This window comes from Gymnoscopelus braueri, assembly GCF_963280865.1.
Source record: "Gymnoscopelus braueri genome assembly, chromosome: 1".
In the NCBI taxonomy this organism is placed as follows: domain Eukaryota; kingdom Metazoa; phylum Chordata; class Actinopteri; order Myctophiformes; family Myctophidae; genus Gymnoscopelus; species Gymnoscopelus braueri.
Window position 1 is genome coordinate 26,303,355 of NC_137603.1, and position 27,828 is coordinate 26,331,182.

Sequence of the window (27,828 nt, forward strand, 5' to 3'; positions counted from 1 at the left end):
TGATAATAGTCTACATGTTGTTTCTTTTCAGCGTTCAAAAAAACAATCTTTTGATTAACCAGTCTTTCAAGCCCTGGCTTCCGTCTGTTTCCCTCCTAATGCAGATTAAGGTCAAGCACTCCAGCATGCACTCGCTACACGTGTTTCTGGAACTAACGCTATCTTCTTTTCTATATTTATGAGGTTTCCATGACAACTGCATTTCTTCCACACTAACGCTTCCCTCTTTATTCTTGGCTGGGTTCTCTCTGGGTTCCTATAGACCACAGCTCCAAAACTCTCTTTGTGCTACTCCTCAAAATTCTCTGCTCTTTCGCTCCACTTCTTATCAGCATGAATTCATTATTTTTCTCCCTTAAAAAGCCACAAAAGTGCTATTTATTCCTAACTTAGTAGCAGCAGATAGAGGAACAGTAATGCTTAATTTATGCTCCAGTGAGCAACACATGTGTTACTACAATACTTGTGTTACACTGTCTTTTAGGGATCTTCAAATATACTGTATATCATATGTTTTTTTGTCAGTATTGTCTGTCATATCTTCATTATGTACACAATTTATCAAATGATAGACGGAGCCTAGTCAATTTTGTAAAGAAAATAGCGAAACTAGTAGATCAGCTAGATCGTCTATTTTTGCTTTTCATTTTTTTGTCAGTATTGTCTGTCTTTGCCGATTAGCCAGTCTGTCATATCCTCATTGTGTATACAACTTATCAAATGATAGACGGAGCCTAGGCAATTCTTTTAAAGAATCTAGTTCAGCTAGATTGGCTATATTTTAGCTTTTCATCATACAACATACAGTAGGTATACAGTATACAGGCCTTCAGAAAGGGAGGTGATAAGGAGGTGACATGGCAATGTGGGTGCTGAGAACAACAATGGTATATCAGCTGTAGACAGATAATAGACGTAAACTTTGTTTTCTCTTTTACAGCAGTATTTTCTGGGAGGGATGTGGGGTCACAGTATGTGGTCTCATTTTCCCCCTTTTAATTACATGGTTGTTATTGACCCCTCAGCTTGTTAGAATGTGGTTTGATATTGTTGGTACAACCGACCAGGCCTTCTCTACAGTTTCATCTGAGTCTGCATGTTGTGGTTTGATCACCTCCATGTTTTCTTTCTCATCCCTTTCAGTCTTTTCCATGTCAAACACATAACACTGTTAATGTTCCCATGTGATCCTTTTAAACAACATAGCTCTTTTTATTACCATAATAGGCTATGCCATTTTGCAGTTATTTCTGTTCCATTGTAATAACAATGTTGTTGTTTTTTGCATTTCTATTTATAATCATTGTATTTCCAGCCTGTATTAACTCATTAAAGATGAGCAACTGTATGTAACTGTGTGTGGATGTGATTTGCTATCTGTGTTTGCAGTCTAATTTATTTAACATAATAGACAGAGTTCATATTTTTCTTGGTTTAGGATTTGAGTGATCGTTTTGAAGTTACATAACATGTTTTCACTCACCGTTCTTCATCAAAGGCCTTGCATGAATCCCACTGGAACATCTATGACTCCATTGTGGGTGTTGAATGTCAGAATAGGTCCAAGTTATTTTACTTGAATTTACTTTCATGTATTCAAGCTACATCTTGGTCTATTACTCACAGTAGTGCAGTAAAATATAATGATCAAATATGATCATTTCTGGATGTAGGTTTCAATGTAGTATGTCCTGGCAAATTCTACTAACATGCAGTATAACCAGCCCTTGGTGGATTTTGTCCATCTGTCTGTCTTGCATTTATTGTTATTTAACCCATAAATGACACAAGTGAAGTTTGGGTGAAATCATCACTGTGTTTTGATGTTCAACCTTTCTCAAACTAATATTGGGAGGGTTATACTTTTTTTTTCTCTCCCAAGTCGGTGCCAAGTCCTATGTGTACTCCAGTCCCTGTGTTTTTCAGCCCACTGTTAGCCTGGGGAGGGTGTCATCAACCACATGCCTGCTCCTTCCTTTCACCTTATAGTGAGGAGTTTCACAGGGAGAGTACAGTATACTGTATTCTTGTTACCCTGGCCATACAGTAGGTTGTGCAGCAACAAGGACACAATCCCCTGCCGGCTTCCCACCCGTGATCACATACACACAAAAAAGAGATTCAATCTATTTCAGATATGCTCATGTGCACATTGCTGATTGAGCCTCCCTTCTATAACCAATAAGGTTTATTTGAAATTGGCATAAATTATTTATGTTTGCTTAATATTGTAATAAGGCTTATTGATCATGATTATGGGTGATGATTTTATTTATTTTGTGAGAACATATTTGATCATTTTCTTAATGCCTTTGTTGCCATATGATATGTAGTGGCCTCATTTTATTGTGCCTCGGTTACCCTGATGGATGAGGAGATGGGTTGTACAATTTTCTGGTTATATTAACATTGTGTAACAGTGAGGAGATGATGGCAAGGTGAAACGGCTGACCAAATAAGGTGTTTGAATTAATTGCTGATTTTCACAATTACATCCATATTAAATCACCATTTTTGATCGCTTGCGATTAATTGTCCAGCCCTGGTTATAATGATACTGCACACAAAAACAGAATTCTAATCTTCAAGAATTGGGTGAGCGCTGTGATTTTTCTTTCAGAATGTGCCTTCTACTCCTAATAATACCAGTCTCCAAATAAAAAATCTCCCACTATTCACTTTTCTTTCCTATTAACTATAGCATTTTTTCTTCACTCCTTTTTGAAAGCAATCAGTTCACCAGGCAAGCATGTATGATGCTACTGACAGTATTATTTTCCACTGTGTGTCTCTGTGTGCGTTTGAATGTGATAGGTGCTAGAGAACTTCAACAAAGGGAAAACGGCTTTGCTTTCGGCAGCCAAGATCATGGTGAGCCCCACTGAGGTGGACTTGAATCCAGAGACCATCTTCATTGGTGCAACAACAAACTCTCAGCAGCCCACGCCTACCACCCACCATCGCAGGAACAGCAGCGTTCGGTTAGTACACAAAACAACACGTGAGTGGCTGCAGAACCCTGCAGGCAGCTGGAAGTCGAACAGATAAAATCAGAACACACACACACCATATATATTATTTATGTACCTCTCCGCATAGTTTGATCAGGAGACGAGACAAAAATCTTCCCTTAGTTATTGAGTGAGTAAGTAAAAACACAAAATGTCTTGCAACATGTCAGGAACAATATATTGTAGCATTTTTAAAGCCGTATTTCTCATATAATTCATATTCTTTATCTGTATGTCCTTTGAAAACAAAAACATAAAAGCCTGACAGCATCACGGTAAGCATAGCATGAGATCATTAACACTTTATCTCTGTCCCTCTCTCATGCACGCACACATGCACGTCTGGCTACAGAGCAGTTTCATCGTATGGTAGTATACAGTACCCTCATCGTCCTCTCTGGTCCAACACCAGTGTAGCCTTCAGCAAGTATAAGCTCTAGTATATATGATCCTAGCCCTTCCTCTCCTATCTCTTTCCTTACTTCTACCTAATATTACACTTGGTTCCAATATTCAACGCTCCATACCCTGTGAATGTGCTCCTTGATCAACCATATTTTAACCACATGAACCCTAGTGTCCCTAATCTGGGGCAAACGTTTGGTGAAAATAACAGATCTACAAGCTCTCAACGCTTCGAGCTTGTAGATTAGCTATTTTACTCTCAACCACACCTCTCCCTATCTCCTCTACCCCTCTCCCATTTGTGTTCTTTCCTCTCCTCTCCACTAGTTCTACACATTCAGAGTTATCTCTAGAAGGTTTCCTTGAGTGCCCTCCTCCCGCAGTGCCCGTGGTGCTGCGGGGGGCGCGGGAGCGCCTGGCCGTGGAGCTGAGGGACCGCAAAGCTCCACTAGCTGTCATGGAGAATCTCTCCGATGCTGAATCCCTCTACAGTCTGGAGTCTCGACGCTCCTCCGCCGCACTAAAGGGTTCACCCATGCTGGGTTGCCTTCCCTTCTCTTTGGACGCGCCCATTCCCGAGGAGAACCCATCTCTCAGCTCTCGCACTGAACTGCTGGGTGCCGACTGCCTGGGCCAGGCCACTCCGGAGCACCTGAGAGAACCCGGGGCCTACTTCTCACCGCTGGAACCCGGATCCCCTGATTACCCCATGCGTCTGTCTCCCACCCCGCCTCGCTACAGCGGAACTCCTTCTCCAACTCCGTTGAGTCAGAGCGACTTGACTCAGCCTCACGCTGATCTGAAAGTGCTTCCCGATGATGAGCTTCAGCAGATGCCTGCTGTCTACAGCCCAGGGACCACCCCTAACGTCAGCCCACAAACTGGTGCTAGGCTGGCGAAGGGAACAGAGGAGGAGTGGAGAGCAGCGACAGAGACGGCGGGGAAGCGGTCAAGGGTGGAAACGGAGTCGGCAGCCTCTGTGACTCCGCCCCAGCTGTCCAACGGTAACCCCAGCCAGGCGGTACTGGAGTTTGCCCAGTACCTGGACTCTCTGTTTAGGCTGGACGGCAGCAGCTCGCCACCGCTGGAGCTGTCCGACGGGGAGTCCGAGTCAGGGCGAGGGTCCTTCGGTCAGGGCGAGGGTTTAGGAGAGGTGCAGCGGATGGATGACAAACAGCTTCTGGCCAGAGCAACACTGGAGCCTAACCTGGTCCCTAAGCCCCCACGTACTTTTGCTGGATCCGCGGACCCCTCCTCCGGCATCTCCTTGTCACCCTCCTACCCTCTGTCATCCTCTGGGGAGATCAACGACCTGTCCCCTGCCGACGGTGGTCCTCCGGCCGCACACCCGCTACGAACATGTAGCCCCTGTCACTGTCCTGAAGAAAACACACTATCATCTATGGTGTAATAACACTAGAGCCCGACCCGTGTATCGGTCTGGCCGATATATCGGCCATTATTTCATTTTTTGACGACATCTGTATCAGTAATTATGCAGCCGATGTGTCCCAATCATTATAGGTTTTCAAAAATAGCAGATCTGCAATGTCACAATGCGTCGGAGCTTGTAGATCTGCTATTTTTGAAACTTTTAAATACGACTTAAGTGGTTATTTGTTTTATTTATTTGTTTGCTTATTAGGTTAATTCTTGTCAAATAGAAACTTTAATCAAACCGAAGTTTTTTCAAATTGATGAAAACACATCGATCAGCACATCGGTAATAGGTGGACTCTCCCAAATAGAGGCCGGCATCGGACCCAAAAATGTGGCATGGGTCGGGCTCTAAAAAACACCCACCCAGCTCTCCAAGGACCTCTCCTCTGCCATTACACTCCATATGCATCCATCCAATACTCTAAAACATATCACAGAACATGCATGCGATGGAATGCAGTCTGCCATGCAGTAACACTCATCAGAGACAGCAGTGACATGAACGTGTGACCGAGATTGGGAAACTTTCTTTCCATCTCTCGGTCGTCCCAATTCAATGCTGTGAATAGCAATTTCACACACTATTGTAATGACTGTAAAAGATACCTCTGTCTGCATGCCAGGGGGCTGTGCTGCTTTTGGGGTGAATTATAACTTACTGTAGCTTCATGGTGTCATTCCAGAACAAACGCTATATCACTCATAAGAGTGACACATCAGCATTACACGCCTTCACTGACATAACCTAATTAAAAAAACGGGGAATAGATTAACCGAGCAGGGATTAGAAAACAAAACTACTGTAGAAGAGGTTAGCATAGGCACATCATCTTAGTATATGTACTGTACACTTTTCTTTGCACCCTCAGCAGCTTCAGATTTATGTCCAGCTTTTATATCAGGAATGTGAAGACGGACAATGAAGTGTCGGTCAGTTAGAGGAGGGAGAAGACGTTATGAAATGTTCCTCAGGTCTATCAGGAATTGACTGTGTGGAAAGAGAGGTACACAGTGAAAAATCCCTCCGTGTTAATTTAACCCAGAGAGTGTACAAAAATGGTACTTCATAAGTTTGCTGCTAGTCACCTAAAGCCATCCTGTAAATCATACAGTTAGACTGTTAGTCACTGGTTAGGTTCTGACCGGGCACCCACTGCGGCGAGTCCTGATCCTAGCCAAACAATTTGCTTTCCCAGTAATATTTTACATGGACCATTTGGTTACATTTTGTACACTCTATGGGTTAAATTGACATAAAGGTATTTACTGTGTAGTATTTATCGGTGAGAATTCATGTGTCTTAAAATAGTGATTGTGACAAAGTTATTATTGATGCCTCTGGAGGTTTTTCAGTCTTTTGGCTACCATTTTTAGTGCATGAACAAGGTTTTATTTTTATTCTATTTTAAATAGGAACTATCACTACACCACCTGCATTTACATTTGGATAATCTCGCACATATCCAAATGCTCAATTCGCCCCTTTTTGCCAAAAAAAAGAAAAGAAAATCCTTTAATGTATTTATGAGATGTAATATTGTATATGTATGTGAATATTGCTAAATTAAGACACAAATACCAAGCTAAGCTCACAGAGGGGGAGAGTTCCCTCAGCCGTGCTAGACTGATTCCAGTGCGAGACTGCGTTCTGCAGCATCACCACAAGAGAACGCCATATCCTGACCTTCCAACACTGCCATGGCTCTCATCTCCAACACAGACTTCTCTCAAAGGGTTTGCACCTATCCTATGCTTGAGACTGAATCCACATACAGTAATATCCTCAGTGTTAACATTGGAAGTGTATAAATGAACCCCTAAGTGTCCCATTTATACACTTTAAGAGTTAAATTAAACCACTTAAACCCTATACTTAATCGTACAATTAAGTATATTTTCAGAAAATGTCTGAACTTTTTTTGAAAATGTCTGAAATTATTTTACAAATTTCTCCTATAATTACATGCCTAATATAGGGATACCAATGGTGAAAGTGGTTAACACTGGAGATTTTGCTGTGCAGTAACTGAATTGCTAACAGCTGTCCTGCTCTATTAACTACTGTATCTCTTAGCAATGTGCCCAGGCTGTTGCAGGTCAAGGCCTGCTTGTATTATGCATCTAAGAGTAGGGCAGCTGAACTAGAATCAAATCATTTTATTTCAGGTCATATCAGGTTATGAATAAGCTGTAAAGAAGACCTGCTAAATAGTCCTTTGAGAACCTTGATAAATACAACACAGGCCCGAGACACTGGGCTGGACCAAACCCAATGTTATAAAGGCATCCTTGGAGATGCACTGTAGGAGATTGTTTCTGTTGTTGTCAAGGTGCTCTCGCTCTCTCTCTCTCTCTCTCTCTCTCTCTCTCTCTCTCTCTTTCAAATGTCATTTTGGACATCCAAGTCCTTGCTTCCCTTTAATCTCAATCACACTTGGGGTTGGACTGAATTAATGGGATCGCATACTAAGTGTACCCATTTTAAGTACTGCAAGTGGCATACAGTTTTCTGCATTTGTTGGGGTTTAATTGTTGGCTCCAAATTTGAATTATTTATTACCATTAATGTTGTTATCACAATTATTGCTATATTTGATGGTGTCCTTATTACTCTTGCAAAAGATTGGTTTGATCTTAATGGGTTTTTTTTTCTGTTGGGAGATTTCTTTTCTTTTTTTAGAATTTAATATCTATGTGGAATTTTTTTCTATCCCAGGGAAGAAATACTGGAACTTGTGTCATTGCATGGCTACAAAATGCTCTGTTCTCAAAAAAAATGCCATTGTGGTGAGACATGCTCTCTAAAAAGGATAGTCATTGACCAGTGGCACAATACAGCCATTTAGAATGGGGTGACCGTGGAGATATGTGGTAGTTGTTCTTGTTAAGCCTTTTTTTAAACTTGGTTGTACGACGGTGTCGCGTGTCAAAAATAACAGATCTACAAGCTCCCAACATGTTGCAAGATGTGATGTGAAGGATCTGCTAGTATCTTCAGCGCGCGACACCTTCGTACGACATCGTATAGCTCGAGCGTAACGGCCATTAGGAGTCAAATAATGCTGGCACTTCCAGCTGTCTCTAAAGCAGCGGTTCCCAAACCTTTCAGCTCAAGACCCAAAAGATACATTTGGTGTCTCCCCAGGACCCAAACATACAAAAAAATTAATTAACCAGTAAGTCAGAGAGGCTTATTTTGGTATCAGACTGAGTGTGGGAATCTATCCCCCTTTCACAATGTGCTAGACCCCTCGGAGATGGATTGCTGAGGTGGGGCACGACATCAGCTCCCAGTACTTTACCACACGACCTGCCACATCCGTTGGCACAGTTGGCAGTGCCCGGGATCCGACCCATGGCCCTGTTTAATTATGAAAATAGCCGAAGCTCACAACGGGTTGCGATGCGAGCTTGTAGATCTGCTATTTTCTCTATTTCTTAAAAAGTTATTTTTTAATTTATGAAATTGTTTGGATTTCTTTTTGAACATTTCTTAAATTCTTTTGAAAATTTAGATTTTTATATTTTTGAAAAGTTCAGAAAATATTCTGAAATATGTATATATATATTTGTAAAATATAGGAAACGTAAAAAAATATATATATTTACTTGTGACCCATAAAAATGGTTTCGTGACCCAAAAATGGGTCCCGACCCATAGTTTGGGAAACACTGCTCTAAAGACAGCGCTGAGTTAAGGTCACCAGCTTTGCTAAATAGCTTTACTGATGGTGTGTCCGAAACGAAGCACTGTCGAAGGAAGGCACTACAGCACGTTTTCACCACGATGTGTACAGCACCATCTTCTATGTGTAATTATTTATGCAGATGTCTAAAGAAAAAGTAAAATACAATTCCAATAGAATAATGTAGAAAACAGATGTATCACAATAATGAGATAATGAATATATTATAATCTATATAAATATCGACATGTAGAACAATGAATGAAAAAAAGAAGCAAATCTATTTCTTATGAAAGCTCTATATGACAGATTTTAAACCATTGTCAGAATTTGGTTTAACAGATTTAGAAATTGGTCTACTCTGTATTGAAAGAGGAATAATTCAACTATGTCTTGTCCATGTTTACCTGGTTTGCTATCCTTCCTTTCCTGCCCCAGAATGAGAATGTATTTAACCCCTTACCCCTCACTGCCTGCCTGTTATGGAATAAAGCAAAACCAACTACCGACAACTGTTTTGCATCTTCAGTCATAGTACTTTCATAACCCTGATGTTGACTTACAGATGTGAGCGACACGTGAGCTTATAGGGTACTGGCCTAGAATGAATGTCACTCACTCACTCACTCAGCCATTGAATAATGTTATTAGTTAATAGGATCCCTGGTGATTCCTGGGGTCCTTAATGTTAACAACTAATAATATGTGTTCAGCGAACACTGGATAAGTCAAGAACACACATCTGTTGTGTGTGTGTGTGTACACACATCTCATTGTGATCTTGGTGTAAAGAATTGGAATTTTCCCTTTTTTCAAAGCCTGGTCTATATGGAAAAATATTTACCTAATTGAAAGTTGTCCAAATCAATAATGCGATTTAATGTAACTGTTTTGTTGCAGGCAACACACATTATCATGATGATGAAACTGTGAAATTATATCCTATGATAGTATTGAACACAGCTTCATCATGATATGTATGAGCTGCAGGAAGGACCGTAGCCTGCAGTGTTTCTCAAATGGGGGTACATGTACCTCTAGGGGTACTCGGAGGTACTACTACCCTATGACAGGCCTGACATCACTGTAATAGGGCTAGTAACATGTTACCATGGTAACACGACAGACATAACGTGACAGCCTTGTCACTCAGCTCAGCTGTGAGAGAGGCCCGATGTGACCTGGCCTCACATCCATCTACAGTTCTACTTATAATCGTAACTGCTTTTTCTCTCCCTGGAAAGTAGGCTAATTACATGGTGATACATTTATTTCAATGACTATTAAATGTTGACAGGGTGGTTTATTGATATTTATTTTAAGCAATATTGAATCAAAGACATTTTAGACACAGTCCTCAAAAGGAATAAAGTATGTATGTAACTTGCATGTTTATTTTCAAATAGTATCCCTTTTAAATTGAACTAAACCATATGGACACAAGAATAGCACAACCGTTACTGAATAGAAAGAAATACTAAGTGCCGGTATGCTGTTTTATTTGGAACACATTGATATCAAACTGGACTTTTGATGTCAATATTCTCTATGTAAAATGTTGTAGTCGGGTGAAAGGGGTACTTGGATTCTGAAACCATGGAAAGGCACTGAAGTAAGTTGAGAACCACTGCTTTAGAGCATATGGTATGCACTCTTACCATGTGGGTGAGCCTCTAATATGGCTTATTTGTTGATAATATTGTGTAAACTGGCTTCTTTCTGATTGAGTCTGTAAAAGACTTTACAACAGCCCCCCCCCCCCCCCCCCCATGAGATGCCTCATAAATATAAAATTATTTGGAGGAACAATTTCCAAATTGAGTACAAGAAGCAAACTCAATATGGTGCATAAGATTGTTTTTTTTACTGTTAGGATATAAGTAAACAAAAAAAAAGAGCAGTTTCGTACAACAAAATATGTAACATGACAGTCTAAAGACAAAACCAATTCAAACATATATCCAACATGAAAATCAAGAATTTAGAAAGTACATGTATTAAAATTTTGAGTCTCCTTGTCAAAAATAAAACAAAAAAGAGTGAGTGTGTTCTATGTCATACATAATATAATATCATAGAGAAAAAGAAATTGCTGTTAATAACACATTATAAAAATAAATGTTTACCTAATGCTAAATCAGCCTAAGTCCAGTTAAGACCAGCTAAAACCAGCAACCATCATAAGCTGGCTTTTGCTGGGGGTTTTCAGCAGGGCAGTATCTACAACTCTATCACCTGGTTTGAAAGATCTTTGTTATCCAGCATTTACATTAACACTTGGAATGTGAGGGAATGGGCTTGAAAGAAAAATGTCTCAATAAAATGATGGCAAGACTCCATTGTGTTGAGACTCTACTGTGTCTGAGCTTCCTGGTTCTTCCTCTCCTGCCAGGATTTCTTTCTCAAGTCTAGCTCAGTGTCAGTGACTGAGGCAGGTCCCCGGTTTGTCCCCCTCAGAGGTGCTCTGTCACCTATATAAGACCCAGGGAATGAAAGAGGGGAAGCAGAACCATTTACTGAACTTTTAAATGTGGACACATTTCATTTATGAGGACGTCAAGCTCCATAAGATATTATGACCGACAAGATATTTTTATCCAAGTTTTGGCTCTGTAATCTTATGAACAGTTTTAACTACATCACCTTTTTCAGGTCCCCACATTTTCGGGGAGTGTATTCGGAAGTATCCTATCATCTCTGTCGGGTGGAAACCTCATGTGTCCAAAACTGTTCAACTGATTCAAATTCAAAAATAGCAAAAGTAGCAGATCGACAAGCTCAAGACGTGTCGCTAAGCACCGCATTCCGAGCTTGCAGATCTGCTACTTTTGATGCTTTTGTGAGACACTGTAGTATGATCAAGTAGGGCGTTAATTTAGACACAAAAAGTTAGAATATGGAGGTTTCTGCCCGACAGCGACGATATGCCAAATAGATCCAGTGTCCATATCATGTCACTGATTACCATGTAAAGGCTGTTTTAAATGGAATCAATTTAGATCAGATCAGATTATATATCACAACAGATTGCATCAGTTGATATGACAACAAATGTCGGGTGATAATTTATTCATCACATACCCATAGCACAGTAGGTGCTGCTGGTGAGCCTCACCGTTATTGGAACAGTACGCAGCTATTCTGTGAACCATTTGTAGCAGCACACTCTGAATTGTAGCACACCGTCCACAGTGACTGATCTCCTTCCATGTTAAGTTCCTTCCACAAAAGAACTTCATATGGGGCCAGAGTGTGTTTAAGTTCTTTCCACAGCCAGGTCACTCACGGTGGCAGTTCAGCACACGACTTTAGCTTGCTTGATTAGCCCTAGGACTGATACGGCAGTAAGACTGACACGGCAGTAGAGCTGATACGGAAGTAGGACTGACATGGCAGTAGGGCTGATACGGCAGTAGGCCTAGTAGCCCTAGGACTGATACGGCAGTAGGCCGCCACGTTGCTGCGTTCATCAAATGCTATTTTCTCTTTGTGACAAATTGAGAGTATGTGATAAAGAAATTATCACCTGGGCATTGGTCATAGCCCTTAGTAACAAACCAGCACTTGCTTGCAGCTTATCTTGTAGTATCAGTACAATATGAGATGTAATTGAAGTTATCACTTAATAGCCATGTTTACAACAGCAACTAACTGGCATGATTGCAAAGATTTACCTTTTCAGTAAAACACATGTGCACATTTATGCACATGCACTTAACCACCCCACGTGCAGGCACGCACACATAGACATGCACATAGAAACCTTTACCTGGTTGGATGAGACGCACCAGCCCCTCATGTTTGGTCACCTTGTCTTTCCAAGTCTTAGTCTTGTTAGCTGCCAGCTCCAATTTCTTTGTCACCTCCTATATGAGAGAGAGAGAGATTACTTGGCAGACCAATGTTTTCATATATATAATAATAGATGCCAGCAGTGTGAAGACAGAGAAATTGTGTACTGCATGGCATGGTTTATTTATAAAGGGATAGTTTGAGATCCTGATAAATGCCACTTCTCAAGCCACTGTAGAGTTTTTAGGCATTCTCCTTCACATTTTTACTGACTCTGTATCATTTTTTAATCCTCTTGCAAGTGAAAATAAACAAACAAATAAACAAGTACAGTCATTAGTGTTAATGTAACTCCAAATAGTATACAAATGTAACCAAAATAACTCGATTTGTACACTTTTTTGCCAGTGGTGGATGAAGTACTCAGATTTTTCCTCAAGTAAAAGTAGCAATACCTCAAAGTAGAATACTCCGATATTAACTCATTCACTGCCAAGGACGAGATTTGATGAGACTTCTTCCAAACCCCCACACTGCCAAGGAGGAGATTTGAGGATAATTCGTTTTTTAGTTTTTTTTTCCCACTAGGTGGCGCTGTTGTCTATCACCTGAGTGACCATTTTCACCATAGATATAGAAACCTAGATACCTCATTGGCCTCTGCAGTTCGTTGGAGCGACCTGTTTGGTATGGTGGCCGCCATATTTCCGGGGGGAACGGGCACTGGCCAATCACAGCGTGTTGACTACTGGCCAACCACTGCATCTTTTCCAGGACTTGTCAGAATGTAGTTGTCCCGCCCCCACCTGCCTCTGATTGGCCTACTGAACGCCCCCTTCTGTGACGCATTTTGGCGAGACATGCTAAATTCAACAGCCTGTAAACAAGAGAAGAGCAGCACACAGTGATCTCCTTTGTGCTTAGCAACCGTCCTGGGATCGATCATACATGGATATAAATATTCTGTGACCAGTTGAAAAGGTATGAAGAACATGAATTTTTGGCGGGACATGCTATATTCAACAGCCTGTAAACAAGAGAAGGGGGGGGGGGGTCGCGGGCGGGGTTTTTTTTTCTCTTGCGGCAGAACAGTGATCCCCTCCGTGCTTAGCAACCGTCCTGGGATCGATCATACTGGATATAAATTTTCTGTGACTAGTTGAAAAGGTACGAAAAATAGCATATCTACAAGCTCACAACACATCGACATCGCATCGCAAGTTCGCAACGCGTTGTGAGCTGTAGATGGGCTAATTTAGAATATCCAAAGTATAAAATAAGGCATAATTCTGAAGTGTTCAAATAACGGTCATGGAGTGAAAAGCACAATAACTTACTTTAAAGGGATATTTCACTTTAAAAAAAACTTTTGGTCATTTTATCATCTACTCAGGCCTTTGTGAACCCCCCAGACAGTTTTTAAGTTGCTTGATTCATTATTTAGATATTTGATATTCATTTAATCAGACACGCCCCCTTCTATACAAACCCATTCATTTATTTTATTTAAATGTTTTATTGTATTTTATTTTTTTCATTTTCCAAAAGAAATATTAAAAATAAATGAAAAAAAGTAATTGAAAAAACACGGCCCCCTCACGCATTAGGAGGGCAGGATGAGTCACCAGAACCAAGGACGGGTGTTTTTGATGAATCTAACATGGTTAAAATGAAGTTTGAAGTTACAATGGGTTTGTATAGGAAGGGGGCGTGTCTGATAAAATGAATATCAAATATCTAAATAATGAATCAAGCAACTTAAAAACTGTCTGGGGCGTTCACAAAGGCCTGAGTAGATGATAAAATGACCAAAAGTTTTTTTGAAAGTGAAATATCCCTTTAACCACTTAAACCCCAGCATTCATGTTTGGAGAAAAACCTTTGTAGAAAATAGCAGATCTACAAACTCTCAATGCGTCACGTTGTGACAAGTTGAGAGCTATTTTCAGCTCAAATATTTAATGTAAAGCGAAAACTGATAATTCACAAGTATAAAGCCCTGAGGGACTCTGCTCAACCATAATAGGGTGTAAGAGGTTAAGTACAGTACTTGCTAAATGTACTAAGTTACGTTTTGGAGTTGGATTAACAGTGAGTGAGTAAGTGACTGTATGCATGGTGGGTCTTCCCATACCTTATACTGCTCCAACACTCCATGCCTCTCCCTCTCCAGTCCTTGTAGCTGCAGCATGGCCTCCTGCAGGGCTTTCTCCTTGGCAAGTCCATCAGCCTGGATCTGCTGCTTCTCAGCCTGGGTCTGAGAGATCGCCCTCTGCTGGTGAAGATGGAGCTGCTCCAGTTCAGCCCTCTTTGCTGCCTCCTCCGTCAGCAGCCTAGAACAGTGGTTCTCAAACTTTTTCATGTCAAGGACGCCAAAATTAATGTCTTTGGCCACAGACCCCCATCTGAAAATATTCTGTGCTTGGGACCCTCGTAAGAGAAGATTTGTCTGCAAGAATTTCAAAATGATTCCAAATATCTCACAATCTCTAAAGATTTTTCTAAATGTTTTTTCAAATTTCTAATGTATCAATTAGGGTTAAAGTGGTTCCTCATCTTGCTGAGGACCCCCGGAACCCCTTCAAAGACCCCTGGGGGTCCCCGGACCCCACTTTGAGAACCCCTGGCCTAGAAGACACACACACACAGCTAATGTGTAATTTATACTCTGTCGTATGATGGTGATGTGCACCAATACCACCGAAGATAGCAAATCTACAAGCTCACAAGCTGAGCTATTTTCTGAACGCGGCACCGTTGTGACAAAGTATAAAGCAGATATTTGGGAAGTAACGCATAATAAGCAGTGTGTGTGTGTGTGTGTGTGTGTGTGTGTGTGTGTGCGTGTGCGTGTGCGTGTGCGTGTGCGTGTGCGTGTGTGCGTGTGTGTGTGTGTGTGTGTGTGTGTAATGGGGAGCCTGACCTGGCCTGCAGCTTCCGCATGGTCTCCTCGTCCTGCTTGGCCTGTCTCTCATCCTCTAAAGCTCCCTCCAACTGGTGGTACATGTCCTCCAGCTCACGCACACGCTGGAGGTGCTGTCCCAGCTCACTGGACTTTTGGGCCACCTGCTCCTCCATCTGCTGACACACCTGGGGATGCATACATGAGATATCTAGATAGATAGATAGATACAAATATACATGTTTGATTACTTTCCCCTGGATTCCTTGGATCATGACGCAACTCACATATATATATGCCACTCCCATTTGTCCTAATTAGACCAATGTATTTTACAAAAGAAGGTACGTTCATCTACGTCCTTTTCTTGCAGATTCATCGCACTGTGAGGCAAACTGCAGCCAGGAGGTCGATGGAATGCATTGCAGTCAATGAGGGCCAGGTGGACCGTCTTATGAATAAACACCATTTATGAACAATTGAGACCTTTGTCAAATACTCAGTCCAGGAAAATAAAAGAAGACATATCACACATTGTTTTCTGCTGTGTGATGTGTACACTGTATCATTTAATGTAGGTATCTAAAGAGCACAAGGTGCATTTCTGGACGTGCCAAAGTATCACGAGACTGTCGATCATTGACAGCCTGGTGTATGGAGGGCCAGAGCTGCCATATTTTAAAAATGATTTACTAATGAATACATTAAATAACAAATACATGTAGAAATAAAACTGCAGGTTAATTTGAAAATAAATACACTGATACTACAGAAATGTTTAAAAACATGATATGGTCAGATGAGTCATCCAAGACCTGAATAGTTGACCTCTACACTGAGGGAGTCTGTTACACTTATCCCCAGAGAGAAGGGTCACTGCAAAGCTGTAAAACGTTATTCTGAGTGATCACCTTCACCCTATGATGAAACACTTCTATCCAGGCGGGAGTGGTCTCTTCCAGGATGACAATGCCCCCTCCATTGAATGGTTGGATAAGTATGAAAATGATGTGAATCATATGCCATGGCCATTGCAGTCACCAGATCTCAACCCAATTGAACACCTATGGGTGATTTTTGACCACACCTATGGGTGATGGTGGTGCACTCTGCACCACCATCACCAAAACACCAAGGAATTATTTTATTAGAATGGTGTTTGTATAATCTATATATGCCAATGCACATGGACGTTGTTCTGGTGGCTTGGTATTATGACACTTTATGGTGTTTTTCCTTCAATTTATATATACAGTATATATCGCGTATATCGTTTATGTTTATATGCAAACACACATGCCCTACCAAACCGATTGCTTTATTAAAGGAGCCCTTCACCCATATTCAATCTTATCTTCATATAATTGATGCAATCATTGAGGTGTATGCAGAGACTGAATAGTAACTGTTGATGCTATGTGCAGAAAGTTTATCAAATGTATTACCATTTTCTCTCTTTCCAGGTCCAGTCTGTAGCAGGCATGCAGGTCTGTCTGAGTCTGGGTCTTCCTTTGTTCCTCCAGTGCTGCTGTAGCTGCTGCCTCTTCCAGTTTCTGGGAGACACAAAGGAGTTATGATCTATTCTTTCTTCTTTTGCTAGAGGTTACGTTAGCTGTGGACTAAAGCCTGATTTATACTTCGTCATATGACATCTTTATTTTTGCATTACACTGATGCTGATTTTGTGGAGTTCTGCACAAATAATACAATAATAACAATAGTAATACATTATAATAATTATAATAATACTAATAAAACTAATAATAATTAGAACGAAAACGTGCAATGCATGGTGGAAGAAAGGGGACCTACCTAATTTAAATTAAATACATTAAATGACACCTTTTCTAGCTGCTGAGACTCGCTTGAAGCTCCCAGTGTAGTCCCATAGGGGCAATATTCAGTATTTTCCTGTAGGACGGCCATCGGCCACCCTCAAGCCGTATCTCTTGCTGCTATCGCTCTCTACTGCTTTGTTGTGGACACTTGAAAACAATATACGGCGTTAACAACCCATTCTATTCAACATCTCAATGAGGTGCTTAACAAACTTGTTACAGAACACTATAGCATTTGTGCCTTTCAATAAGCATGTCAAAAATGCAATTAACCTAACCCCTCTTTGCAATCAGTGCGGGACCTATAAATATTCACAGCCATAAGTAATCATTAGTAGGGTATGGCATGACCATTAGTAACTAATGACCATTAGTAACTAATGGTCATGCCAACTCACGCGTAATGTGGCCATTTCCACAATAATTGACATGGTTAAAGACCAGACTCAGGTGAACGTGCTGATTTATAAATATTATAGATATTTCCTGACCACCTTCTGATTTTCTTTATGGATAGTTTATACTTTTGTGTGGAAAAAAAGAGAAAAAATTATCAACTGAACAATACAGTCAGAGGGCTGTCAACTACAGGGCTAGATGTCACAGACAGTACAATGTGTGACAGATGAAACAATAATGAAATTTGACAATGAACTGGGAGGGTCGGAAAGAAAGGTATTTTTTCCACAACCAGGAAAAGAGGAAGTGGGAAATCTGGGATAAGCTTTGACCTTTCATTGTACTCTTAAACTGAAAACTAGTTAGAGGAAACAATGCTTCATTCATTCTGCGTTGTCTAATGGTCACACGCTGCTATAGATCTTTCTCTTTTTAAGATGTTTTTGAGGCTAGTACAGTGAAAACTGAGAGTAAACGGGGAGAGAGAGACGGGGAGTGACACGCAGCAAAGGCCGCCGAGCTCGGGAATCAAACCCGCGACTCGCATCAGAACTTTTATGTGGTATGCGCCTTAGCCACTAGGCCATCGGCACCCTATAAATAGTTTTCTGCACATTATGTACACTATATCTCCTGTTGTACGTGCGTGCGTGCATGCGTGTGTGTAAAACATAGGAAAAATACTAGAAAATCTGGTTGGTCAAACAGGAGGAAACAGCCTCCTAGAATAGAACAAGTAAGACGCGCGAACGCGGGAAGCGAACGCATTTTTTTTTTAAATAAATATGAAAAAAAATGATTTAAAAAAAAGTCACCAAAAGAAAAATACAAAAAAAATCTGCGTTAAAGGGAGCATCTTAGAAAAATACAAATTCACAAAAAAAAAACTTTGAATGTTTTTGAACAATTCAACAAAGTGTTTGAAGTGCCTGTTTCACCCAATTCCGGGGGGCGGAGCCAAAATCCGAGCCCGAAGTATTTGTTCGTAGACCTCCACTTAGGGGGGGTAGAAAAAGTTTCGGAGCGATTCGGGCACTTTTCATTTAACATGGGGTTTCAATGGGGAGTTTTTAGGAGCCTTCTCCGGGGCGTGGCTTCCGGGGGAAGGGGCGGGCTTAAACGCAACCTTGACAGGTGTGTTCAGTTTTCAAAGACCTTTCATTTGATGTATGGTACGTCTATATTGGACATTTACTTATCTCAGAGGAGCTGCAGGCAGGCAGTGAACACAGACACACACGGACACACACACACTCACAAGCCGAGCACGGTTTCATAGTAAGCTCCACTTGCGCGGAGGCGCGCCTTCGGCGCGCCTCCTTCCGCTGCGTTCGCAATAAACATTCTTCAGGACTGTACCCTTGAGGAGGAAATGTTCTCTGAAGGCGTGGCCGTGTGCCTGTATTCTCATGCAACTTTTCAATTGTGTAACTATCCAGTAAAACAAATAACTGAAATGCTTCAATGTAAACACAAGCTTCTAGCTTAATAACAATTAGCCTTTGGGCACCTGAACACTAGGCTGTCAAGTTAAGACATAAGAGAGGAACGAGCAGTCAGCTGAACTACTCGCACACCGGCAACTGCTTGCTACGCCGTATAACTTTTTTTTTTACGCTGTCAGAGTTCAACCAACAATCAGGGTATGTCTGCATCTTGCTTTATAGTATAGTGTTAATCTTTTCATCTATGCAAATGCAGTATCTCAGATATCAGAACATCTGCAAATTGTTGCATAATAAACTTCAAACTTCATGCATAAAAAAAGGTGGTCACATAATTATGTGCAGGAGTTTCTACGCGTCAAGCACAAGTTTAGTTCATGAGAGGAACGTTGTGTGCCAGTTGGACAGTACCTTCTTCATGACCTCCAGCTGTCTCTGCTTGTTCTCGTTGGCTACCTGGAGCTGCTTCATACGCTGCTCCAACTCCTTGCGTTCGGCCTGCTGCTTCTGCCGCAGTTCCCTGCGCCTCAGTCTGGCCTCACGGTGAGGAGATGGCAGGCCCAACCTCAGCAGCTGAATGCATGTCTGGATAGCTGCAAAGGAACAGATGGGCAGAAGGGTCCACGTCCACAGTAAAATCCTTTAACTCTGACAGTGTACAAGTGTAACTAAATCGACCCACTAAAAATGTTACAGTTTCCCATTCATTGCATCTGTATGACAACTTTGAGATTGAAATGCAAAAAACAAACAAAGCTCAAAACTAAACAAAACAAAACAAAGGGTTGGTTATAAATGATATATTCTTATGTATTACCTTGGATCCATTCATGTTTCTTCTTTTTATCTGATGCACTGATCTCAAAGGTTTTGTCAGTGCACTTGAGAACAAACAGGCATTTCTTTCCATCCCTGTCTGGGAAAGACTGCAGAAGAGATATGATCACTTTATACTTCACCATTAACCCCATGAACCCTAACATCCCTATAATGGGCATATTATAATACCAAACGTTAAGTTGCAACACGCTGTGAGCTATTTTCGGTTAAGAGATTTTGTGTAGAGGGAAAAAAGTCAAGTATATAGAGTTATATATACGTTATACATATACGTACGTTATATAGATACAGTGGCTGAACAGAGCAACTGTCACCGAGTTATGGCCATTTGAAATATTAGACACTGCTCTAGTGCCCCATATGTGCAATTTAGGTTGTTTTTGGTGTGACTATTGTCATGGCAGACCCCTGAACAGCATCTGTGCCATATTTGGTGCAGATTGGAGCAACAGTGTGCCTGTGACTCCTGGGGTGACCTAACATAGCCCCTGGTGTGACTATTGTCATGGCAGACCCCTGAAGAGTGTTTGTGCCATATTTGGTACAGATTGGAGCAACAGTGTGCCTGCCTGGGGCCCCCGGGGACCCCTGATGTGGCCCCTGGTGTGGCCATTCTGATGGCAGACACCTGAACAGTGTTTGTGCCAAGTTTGGTGCGGATCGGTATATATCGATATATATATATGTATATGTATATATATATATATATATATGTATATGTATATGTATATGTATATATATGTATGTATGTACAGTATACATGTATGTATGTATATATGTATATATGTGTATATATATACAGTATATACACACACACACACACACACACACACACACACACACACACACACACACACACACACACACACACACACACACACACACACACACACACACACACACACACACACACTCTGGATCAACTACTTAAGTAAATCAGTCAATTATAAGTTACAGATGTAGTTTGTGACACATTTTTTCTAAAACTATTTATACGATGCAACTATATGTATGGTTCAATATATAAAATATACTGTGTTCAATATATAAATATACTTAAATAATGTTTAATTGTAAAAATAAAAAATATATTTGCATAAAATTGTATTATTCTATAATGATCAAAAGTTACCTCCACACAGCAGTTGCGGTCCAGAATAATGTCTCCTTTCTTGTCTACAAGGTCTTCGCACACATAATATGACATGGAATTTGGCCGTAGTACAAACCAGCGCTCTGTCCAGTTTTTCCTTTTGTGGCCCTTTTTCATGAGGTAACCCTTCAGAATGCAGTGTGTGGATAGAAAGAATTAAATGAATCTCAGTTGACTGCAGTGACACATTGAGCACAGGCTTAAGCCTAATCCATATTTTGTCACACTACAGTGTCATTTACGGAGAAGAACTGATTTACAAGAGAAAAACACAACGAGTCATGTTGTTGTTTTTTTGCTTGTAAAACTGTTATTTTCTACAACCGACACTGTCATATGACATCATATAAATTAAGCTTAACCTGTTTGAGTACATCCAGTATGAGTTCCTGGAAGACATCATTGATGCCCATGGACAGGGTCTGGCGGTTCATTCCCTTGCTGAAGTAACCCATGCCCACCAGTTCAACTAGCTCCCAGACACTCAAGCAGTTCTGAATGTTCAACTGGAGCCGGTAATCCTTGAGCTTCTCCTCATTCCAACCACTCCCCATGGCCTCTGTTAGCTTTCGCAGGAAGTACTCAATCTAAGGGGGGAGGACAGGCATCATAAATGCTTTGGCCTACAAGTGTTCCCAATATATATTTATTTTCTCTAAATCACTTCTCAAAGTGGAGTCAAATTTGGAATATAACAACTAAAATGGGTGTGGTATGGGGTACCTGGCACAAAATATTTTCTGATGGGGGTCAGCGGCCAAATACATATTAATATAGCGGTCCTTGACGTATAAAGGTTTGAGAACCACCGCTCTAAATTAAGATGTTAGCATAACATTTTGTCCTTGCTCATCCTATTTTAACTCCTAGAGAGAGTGGGACGAATCTGTTTGTATAAAGTGATGTTGTAAGAAGACTGTAATAAAATATGGATGTTCCTCACCTCTTCTGTGACGATGACTAGTGGATACCTGTCCTCTGACAGAAAGTTGAAAATGCACCACACTTTGAAGGCATCATCCAGTGAGATGAGAAGGTGGTGTATAGTAATATGTTTCAGGTAACACAGCGTCCAGCACATCTTGTTGAACTCCAGTACATCAAAATTGTGCTGTGCCTGAGGTTGAAAACAGAATTTGGTCAAAGGCATCTCCCTTGGCATCAGTGAGGGCAGCGTGTTTACAAATGCTAAATAGGAGACTAACATTTGTTTCCTTTCTCATACTTCAGTCCACAGGATGTGAAGTACAAACGTAATGTTCCTAAGCTCCTCATTTCAATTCAAGTCAGAATCCAAAAGAGAAAGCCAAGGAAATACCCCCCAAGTGTGAAGTGCTAAACTCAAGCGGTTTACTAATTCACAGTGGTGCTAGCCTTATTGTACTGTAGATGGGATTGGCCATGCTTCTCCCAACTCAAATACAGGATTGCAGTAGATTCAGCCATTGCCCTTTTTCATACTATGGGTTTACAAACACACTGTAATGAAGTTAAATGTTAAGCAATCAAATAGACCCTCATTAATGTAGAAATTCCAGGACCCTGTGTGTGTGTGTGTGTGTGTGTGTGTGTGTGTGTGTGTGTGTGTGTGTGTGTGTGTGTGTGTGTGTGTGTGTGTGTGTGTGTGTGTGTGTGTGTGTGTGTGTGTGTGTGTGTGTGTGTGTGTGTGTGTGTGTGTGTGTGTGTGTGTGTGTCTCTCTGTCTGTCTGTCTGTCTGTCTGTCTGTCCCAGGCATAACTCGGGCACCGTCCAACCGATCGCTGATGACCTGGGGATGTAGTGGGAGTGTCAGTGGGGGGGGGGGGTGTAAGCCTGATTGGCAAACCCAGCCCATCGGCTTCACAGATTGGTCGAGCTTTGTGTAACGTTTGTGCCGCAGCGCTGCTGTATCGGTGGTAACGTGCACAATAAAATCCATTATTTTAAAGGGTAATGCTCAAAACGTCTATATTTGTCTGTCTGTCTCCCATCAACACAAAGTCAACAGTTTTTTTCAGGGATACCCGACCGTATCTCCATATTTAGTCAATTGGTCGTATAGTAGGGGTACGGCACTCACTGGGTACTCTGACAACAGGTACAACTGGTACTCTGACAACAAATACAAGTACAACAGGTATTTCATAACGGGGCATGCATTCCTAACTTGCATCGTTCCCGACTTGAATCGTTCCCGAGTAGGCCAGTGCCCGTTTATAAATCACTCAGATTGTAATATCTAACGTTATTAGTACTGTAGTAATGCGTACCGCACTGGGTACTCTAACAACGGGTACAGCGTGTATTGCATAACCGGGTGTGGCATGAATTCCGACCTTGCATCGTTCCAGACCTCCGTGGTCAGTAGTAGGCCGGTGCCCTTTAGTAGAAATAAATTGCTAACTCTAGTTGAAGCAAAGGAAACAAAGATAGTATTTATTTTTCTACATCAGACTCCCAGAACACCATTGATTAGTCATAAATCTGTATGACACAGACAAGATCAGCGGAGGACGTTGATTGACGAACACGTGTGCAAAGGAATGGACAAATGCACACGCATGCACACAAACAGACACACACACAAAAGAAAAAGACCATTACACTATGAAAACTGGTCAAACATTGGCCAAATTAAGAGGCAAACATTTTGAAAATAGCCGATCTACAAGCTCACCAGAGCGTTATCAGGGTGGGGGGTCCCCAGATCAAATATGATTATTTGGGGGGGGGGGGGGGGGGGGGGGGGGGCGGGTCGCGGCCTGAAAAGGTTGAGAATCCCTAATCTAGGTATACTGATTGGATGTTGTGAAGATGTTTCTTTCTTTCACACTAATTGGCACTGTGGAACAGAACATTTTATTAAAAGAGTAGATTCTCACATGCTTACCACTAAATATAAACCCCAAAACCATTAGATGAATGCACAGGTCCCTGCTCGTTCCTGTATAGCCTCTATTGCAGCCAGTCACACAATATATTTGTCACCTTGTCAAGAATGAACCTGTTGAGGTATGGCATGTAGCCCTGGTTGGACACGGGCCCTTCATTGTCGTCCTTGAAGTGCTCCTCCAGGGCCACAGGATCATGAGGGATGTTCATCACCGTACACAGGCTATGAGAAAGCACCTGAGGAACCACAGCAAAGTGGTGAACTGCAGTCAATGTAAATGCAGGCCTAATCCAGACAGAATTATGGCTGATGGAAAGAAGGTGGAGATGCATCAATTCTATCACACACATTAGTGTCAGACAGACAAAGATAAAAGCTTAAACATACAGTATACAGGCTGGTGTAAATACATTAAAGTAACGTGAGTAGCCTACTATGGACCACAATGGAAACAATCCCCTTGGGCTTTTTGTGTTATCCTTTTAGCATAAACCTTTGACTGTAGGCTATTGCCTGTACTGTTAACCCATTTAGACCAGGAAAGAATCTGTATCATTTTTAGATTTCTTTGGCTATTAAAAAATAGCAGATCTACAAGCTTATAGATCTTCTTTTTTTTTTTATCGTGAAATTTTGTGCAAATCTTTTAATATATATATTTTTAAGTGAACATTTGTAACACAAATCTTTGCTCTCTACATTCTACAAATGTCTTCTAAATCCTATTTTTTTTTTTGAAAAAACTTATGTTTCTATATCACTGTCAAGGATCCCCAAAATGATATAGCCTATATTTGGCCGCGGACCCCCATCTCAAAATATTTTGTAGTAGGGACCCACAGAAGCATAGATTTGAGTCAAAACATTCCCCTTTAAAAATATATATTTTCAAATATTTGCACACATTTTCACAAAAAAAAAGCAAAAAGCAGATATACAAGCTCATAGCGAGGCACTGCCGTGCTATGAGCTTGTATATCTGCTATTTTTGAATAGCCAAAGAAATCTAAAGTGCTTAACACCCCCCATGAAAACAATAATTCCATGCAGTACTGCCTAGTGCAGTGGTTCTCAAAGTGGGGTCCAGGGGTCCTTGAGGGGGTTCTAGTGGGTCCACAGCTAAATTGGTTAATATAGCATCAACATAAGACAGATTTTTTAAAACATTTAAATCTTGTATGGGGGACCCTGGCACAAAATGTTTTCAGATGGGGGTCCCCAGCCAAATACATAGACTAATACTTGGGGGTCCTTGACATGAAAAAGTTTGAGAATCCGTGGCCTAGTTAACTGCTACAGCTTATTAAAATGTGAAGCTTCAGTGTATTGTATAGGCTTCATGTCGATTTAAGGTCATATATCTAAGACACATAATACAATTGTTCATATTTGGAAACATCTATAATCTCAACACCCATGGCACTTTACAAAATGTTGTGTCAAATGCAACAGCAAAATTAACAAGCCCATCATAGCAGTGGTGGAAAGTAACTAAGTACATTTACTTAAGTACTGTAACATTTGTAGGTATTTGTACTTTACTTGAGTATTTCCAATTTCCAATACTTTTACTTCTACTCCACTACATCTCAGAGGCAAACATTGTACTTTTACTCAACTACAATTATTTGAAAACTTTCGGTACTAGTTACCTTTCAGATATAAATTATATTATGAAACTAGCGATCTACAAGCTGTCAAGCTCACAATACCACAATGCCATTGGTACTTGTACTTAAGTTAATAATTTGAGTACTTTTTACACCACTGCATCATAGTATCATGAACATTTTGCATTTCCAGTCCCATGTTCATTTATTCAATACAACATAGAGCAGATCTATCTAATAGGCTAAATAGAGATTATGTAGGATCATGAAGCCAAAACAAGGGCAAACGGTACAGTCATTTCCGTTATTCGGGGTTATGTTGAATCTATTGCGGATAATAACGGTCATTATACTGTAAATGTGATTTGTCTCATATATTTTAGCATAGGCTAGTTAAAACGGATACAAAAGAATAGTGGGCACTAAAGGAAAAGTGGGCACCTCGATGTAAAATGGGCTATTTTGAGCAAAATGTAAAAATCTAATATTCGAAAAATTGTCTTTAGTAATGTAAAGTATGCATGATTTGAACATGCACAGTACATCATTATCACACTTTTCAACCTCCTGTTTATGTCCACAATTATTGGATTTATACACTTTTTGTAGCAATTGTAGAAATATTAAACCTTAAATGTCAACAAATGTTCAATCATGTTCTAATCATGTTCTAATCAAGTAACTTTACATTACTTAAGACAGTTTTCCAAATATTTTATTTGTATTTTCCTGTTACCATTAAAACTATGTCTAGGCTTAAGTTATAGTAAAAATATGTTTGAAGTGAACCTTCTAACGTTCAGTGAATAGTAATGTAAGTTCCATTACTATTTACTGTCTGTCTGCACTGAGTAAAATGATTATATTAAGAAGTGTCGTACCTTTAACTGAGACTTGGACACTTTCCCACTGTGATCCACGTCTAAGGCAGTGAAGGCATGCCATACTGACTTTAACAGCTCCTCTCTCACACACATTTTGAGACTAGTGCGTCTTTTCCAACTTAAGGTCTGCTAGCAGCTAGATGAAACTATGAGCTAAAGTCTACTTTATATTTAATAGTACGACGGTGTCGCATGCCACAAAGAACTGATCTACAAGCTTAACAATGCAGCTTGTTTTTGGCAAGCGACACCCAAACGCAGTCACGTGACGAAAGTGGCGCTGGCGCAGCAGACTCAGTAAATGTGACTGTGTGTGTGTGTGTACATACGAATACAGTATTAATGTATTTGGTGATTTATGTTGTATTTTTTAACAAAATGTAGAATGAGTAAAACGTAAATTTCCCAATGAAATGTATCATTAAGTAGGAGAAACTTAGCCTGACACTCAGCCTGAATTTTCATTTCGTTTCAAAGGATTCAGGGGGTGGAGCCAGGCTAGGAGAAACTGGTAATACTCTGTTAGTTGTTAGCCTGGTAAAGCTAGAAAAATTGTACTGAAGTACAGCAAATGCACTTTCCACCAAACAGTGGTGATGGCACCACATATATACTGTGCCAGTACCACAATGTGTCATTGTCAGAGTCACTCATAACAGTAGGAGCGTGCTAAATGGCAAAATTGTAATGGCAAATAATATAATCAACTTTTTCAATTAACTGAGGATGGATCCAAGTGAATATAACTCCCTTTGATTTTTCCAAATGTACACTGCCTAATTTGTGGGTGCCGTCAGAAGTTATACTCTGTTGCATGATGGCTTCGCTTGCAAACAAGATGTTCAGCAAGCGACACCAGACCACCATTGTATGTATCAATGTAATGGTCAGTCTATCAAGTTCTTTTAATAATACAATCTGGAAGATGAAGGTTCATGTGAAAATTCATGTTTCCAATCCCATAGTTATAAACATTAGGCTTTAGGATGCTGCCATGGTACAGATTTGAATTAGCTGAGCCCTTTCAGAAGCAGGTTGAACCAGGGGTTTTAACACTTAAGTCATGGACCCCCAAATTGACTTTTATTAAGCCACAAACCTGTGTCAAATTATTCCGTGCTAGGGACCCAAATGTCATAATTGTACCTAGTGGCGATGTTCAAACATAATGCCAATACTGCACTATTAAAATAGACACTAGTCACTAATTTTAAGTTAATGGAATTAAATTAGTGAATTTAAACTGCTCCTTCTACTGGGGACCCCCAGACCCCACTTTGGAAACCACTGGGCTATACAACTTATCATTCATTATGGACTATCTACTACGCTACGGGGTAAACATTTAATATAACCAGGTTTGAAACTACACTGAGAAAAAAAACATCTTGCATTTATAATTGAATTTCTGCAGGTTTCAACAAGTTATATCACTGGAATAAAGACATCAAGACCTTTTGAAGACCATTATGAATGCAATTTAAGAACCATTTCACATCCATACTGGCAAAACAAGTCTGAAAGATAATCGTAGTCCCAGAATTAAGTGAA

At 40.6% G+C, this 27,828-nt stretch overlaps 2 protein-coding genes across 2 annotated transcripts in view; one reads left to right on the forward strand and one right to left on the reverse strand.

The window, feature by feature from the left end:
• dagla (diacylglycerol lipase, alpha) overlaps positions 1 to 9,035 on the forward strand; it is a 46,443-nt gene extending 37,408 nt beyond the window's left edge. The window contains exons 19-20 of the mRNA XM_080434517.1: positions 2,815 to 2,981; positions 3,744 to 9,035. Of these exons, the coding sequence (XP_080290643.1) occupies positions 2,815 to 2,981; positions 3,744 to 4,827 (1,251 nt within the window). The 3' untranslated portion in view covers positions 4,828 to 9,035. The remainder of the gene's footprint in view (positions 1 to 2,814; positions 2,982 to 3,743) is intronic.
• A 1,312-nt stretch (positions 9,036 to 10,347) lies between these two features.
• On the reverse strand, positions 10,348 to 26,410 carry LOC308090845 (switch-associated protein 70-like). The gene is made up of 12 exons (XM_080436118.1): positions 26,275 to 26,410; positions 23,879 to 24,019; positions 21,855 to 22,028; positions 21,274 to 21,498; positions 20,891 to 21,037; positions 19,736 to 19,844; positions 19,330 to 19,511; positions 16,682 to 16,789; positions 15,258 to 15,424; positions 14,469 to 14,667; positions 12,312 to 12,408; positions 10,348 to 11,013 (listed from the first exon to the last, which is right to left on the reverse strand). Exons 1-12 carry the CDS (start codon positions 26,368 to 26,370, stop codon positions 10,895 to 10,897), a joined length of 1,764 nt encoding a protein of 587 aa, XP_080292244.1. The 5' UTR covers positions 26,371 to 26,410; the 3' UTR covers positions 10,348 to 10,894.
• Between the last annotated feature and the right edge of the window lie 1,418 nt (positions 26,411 to 27,828).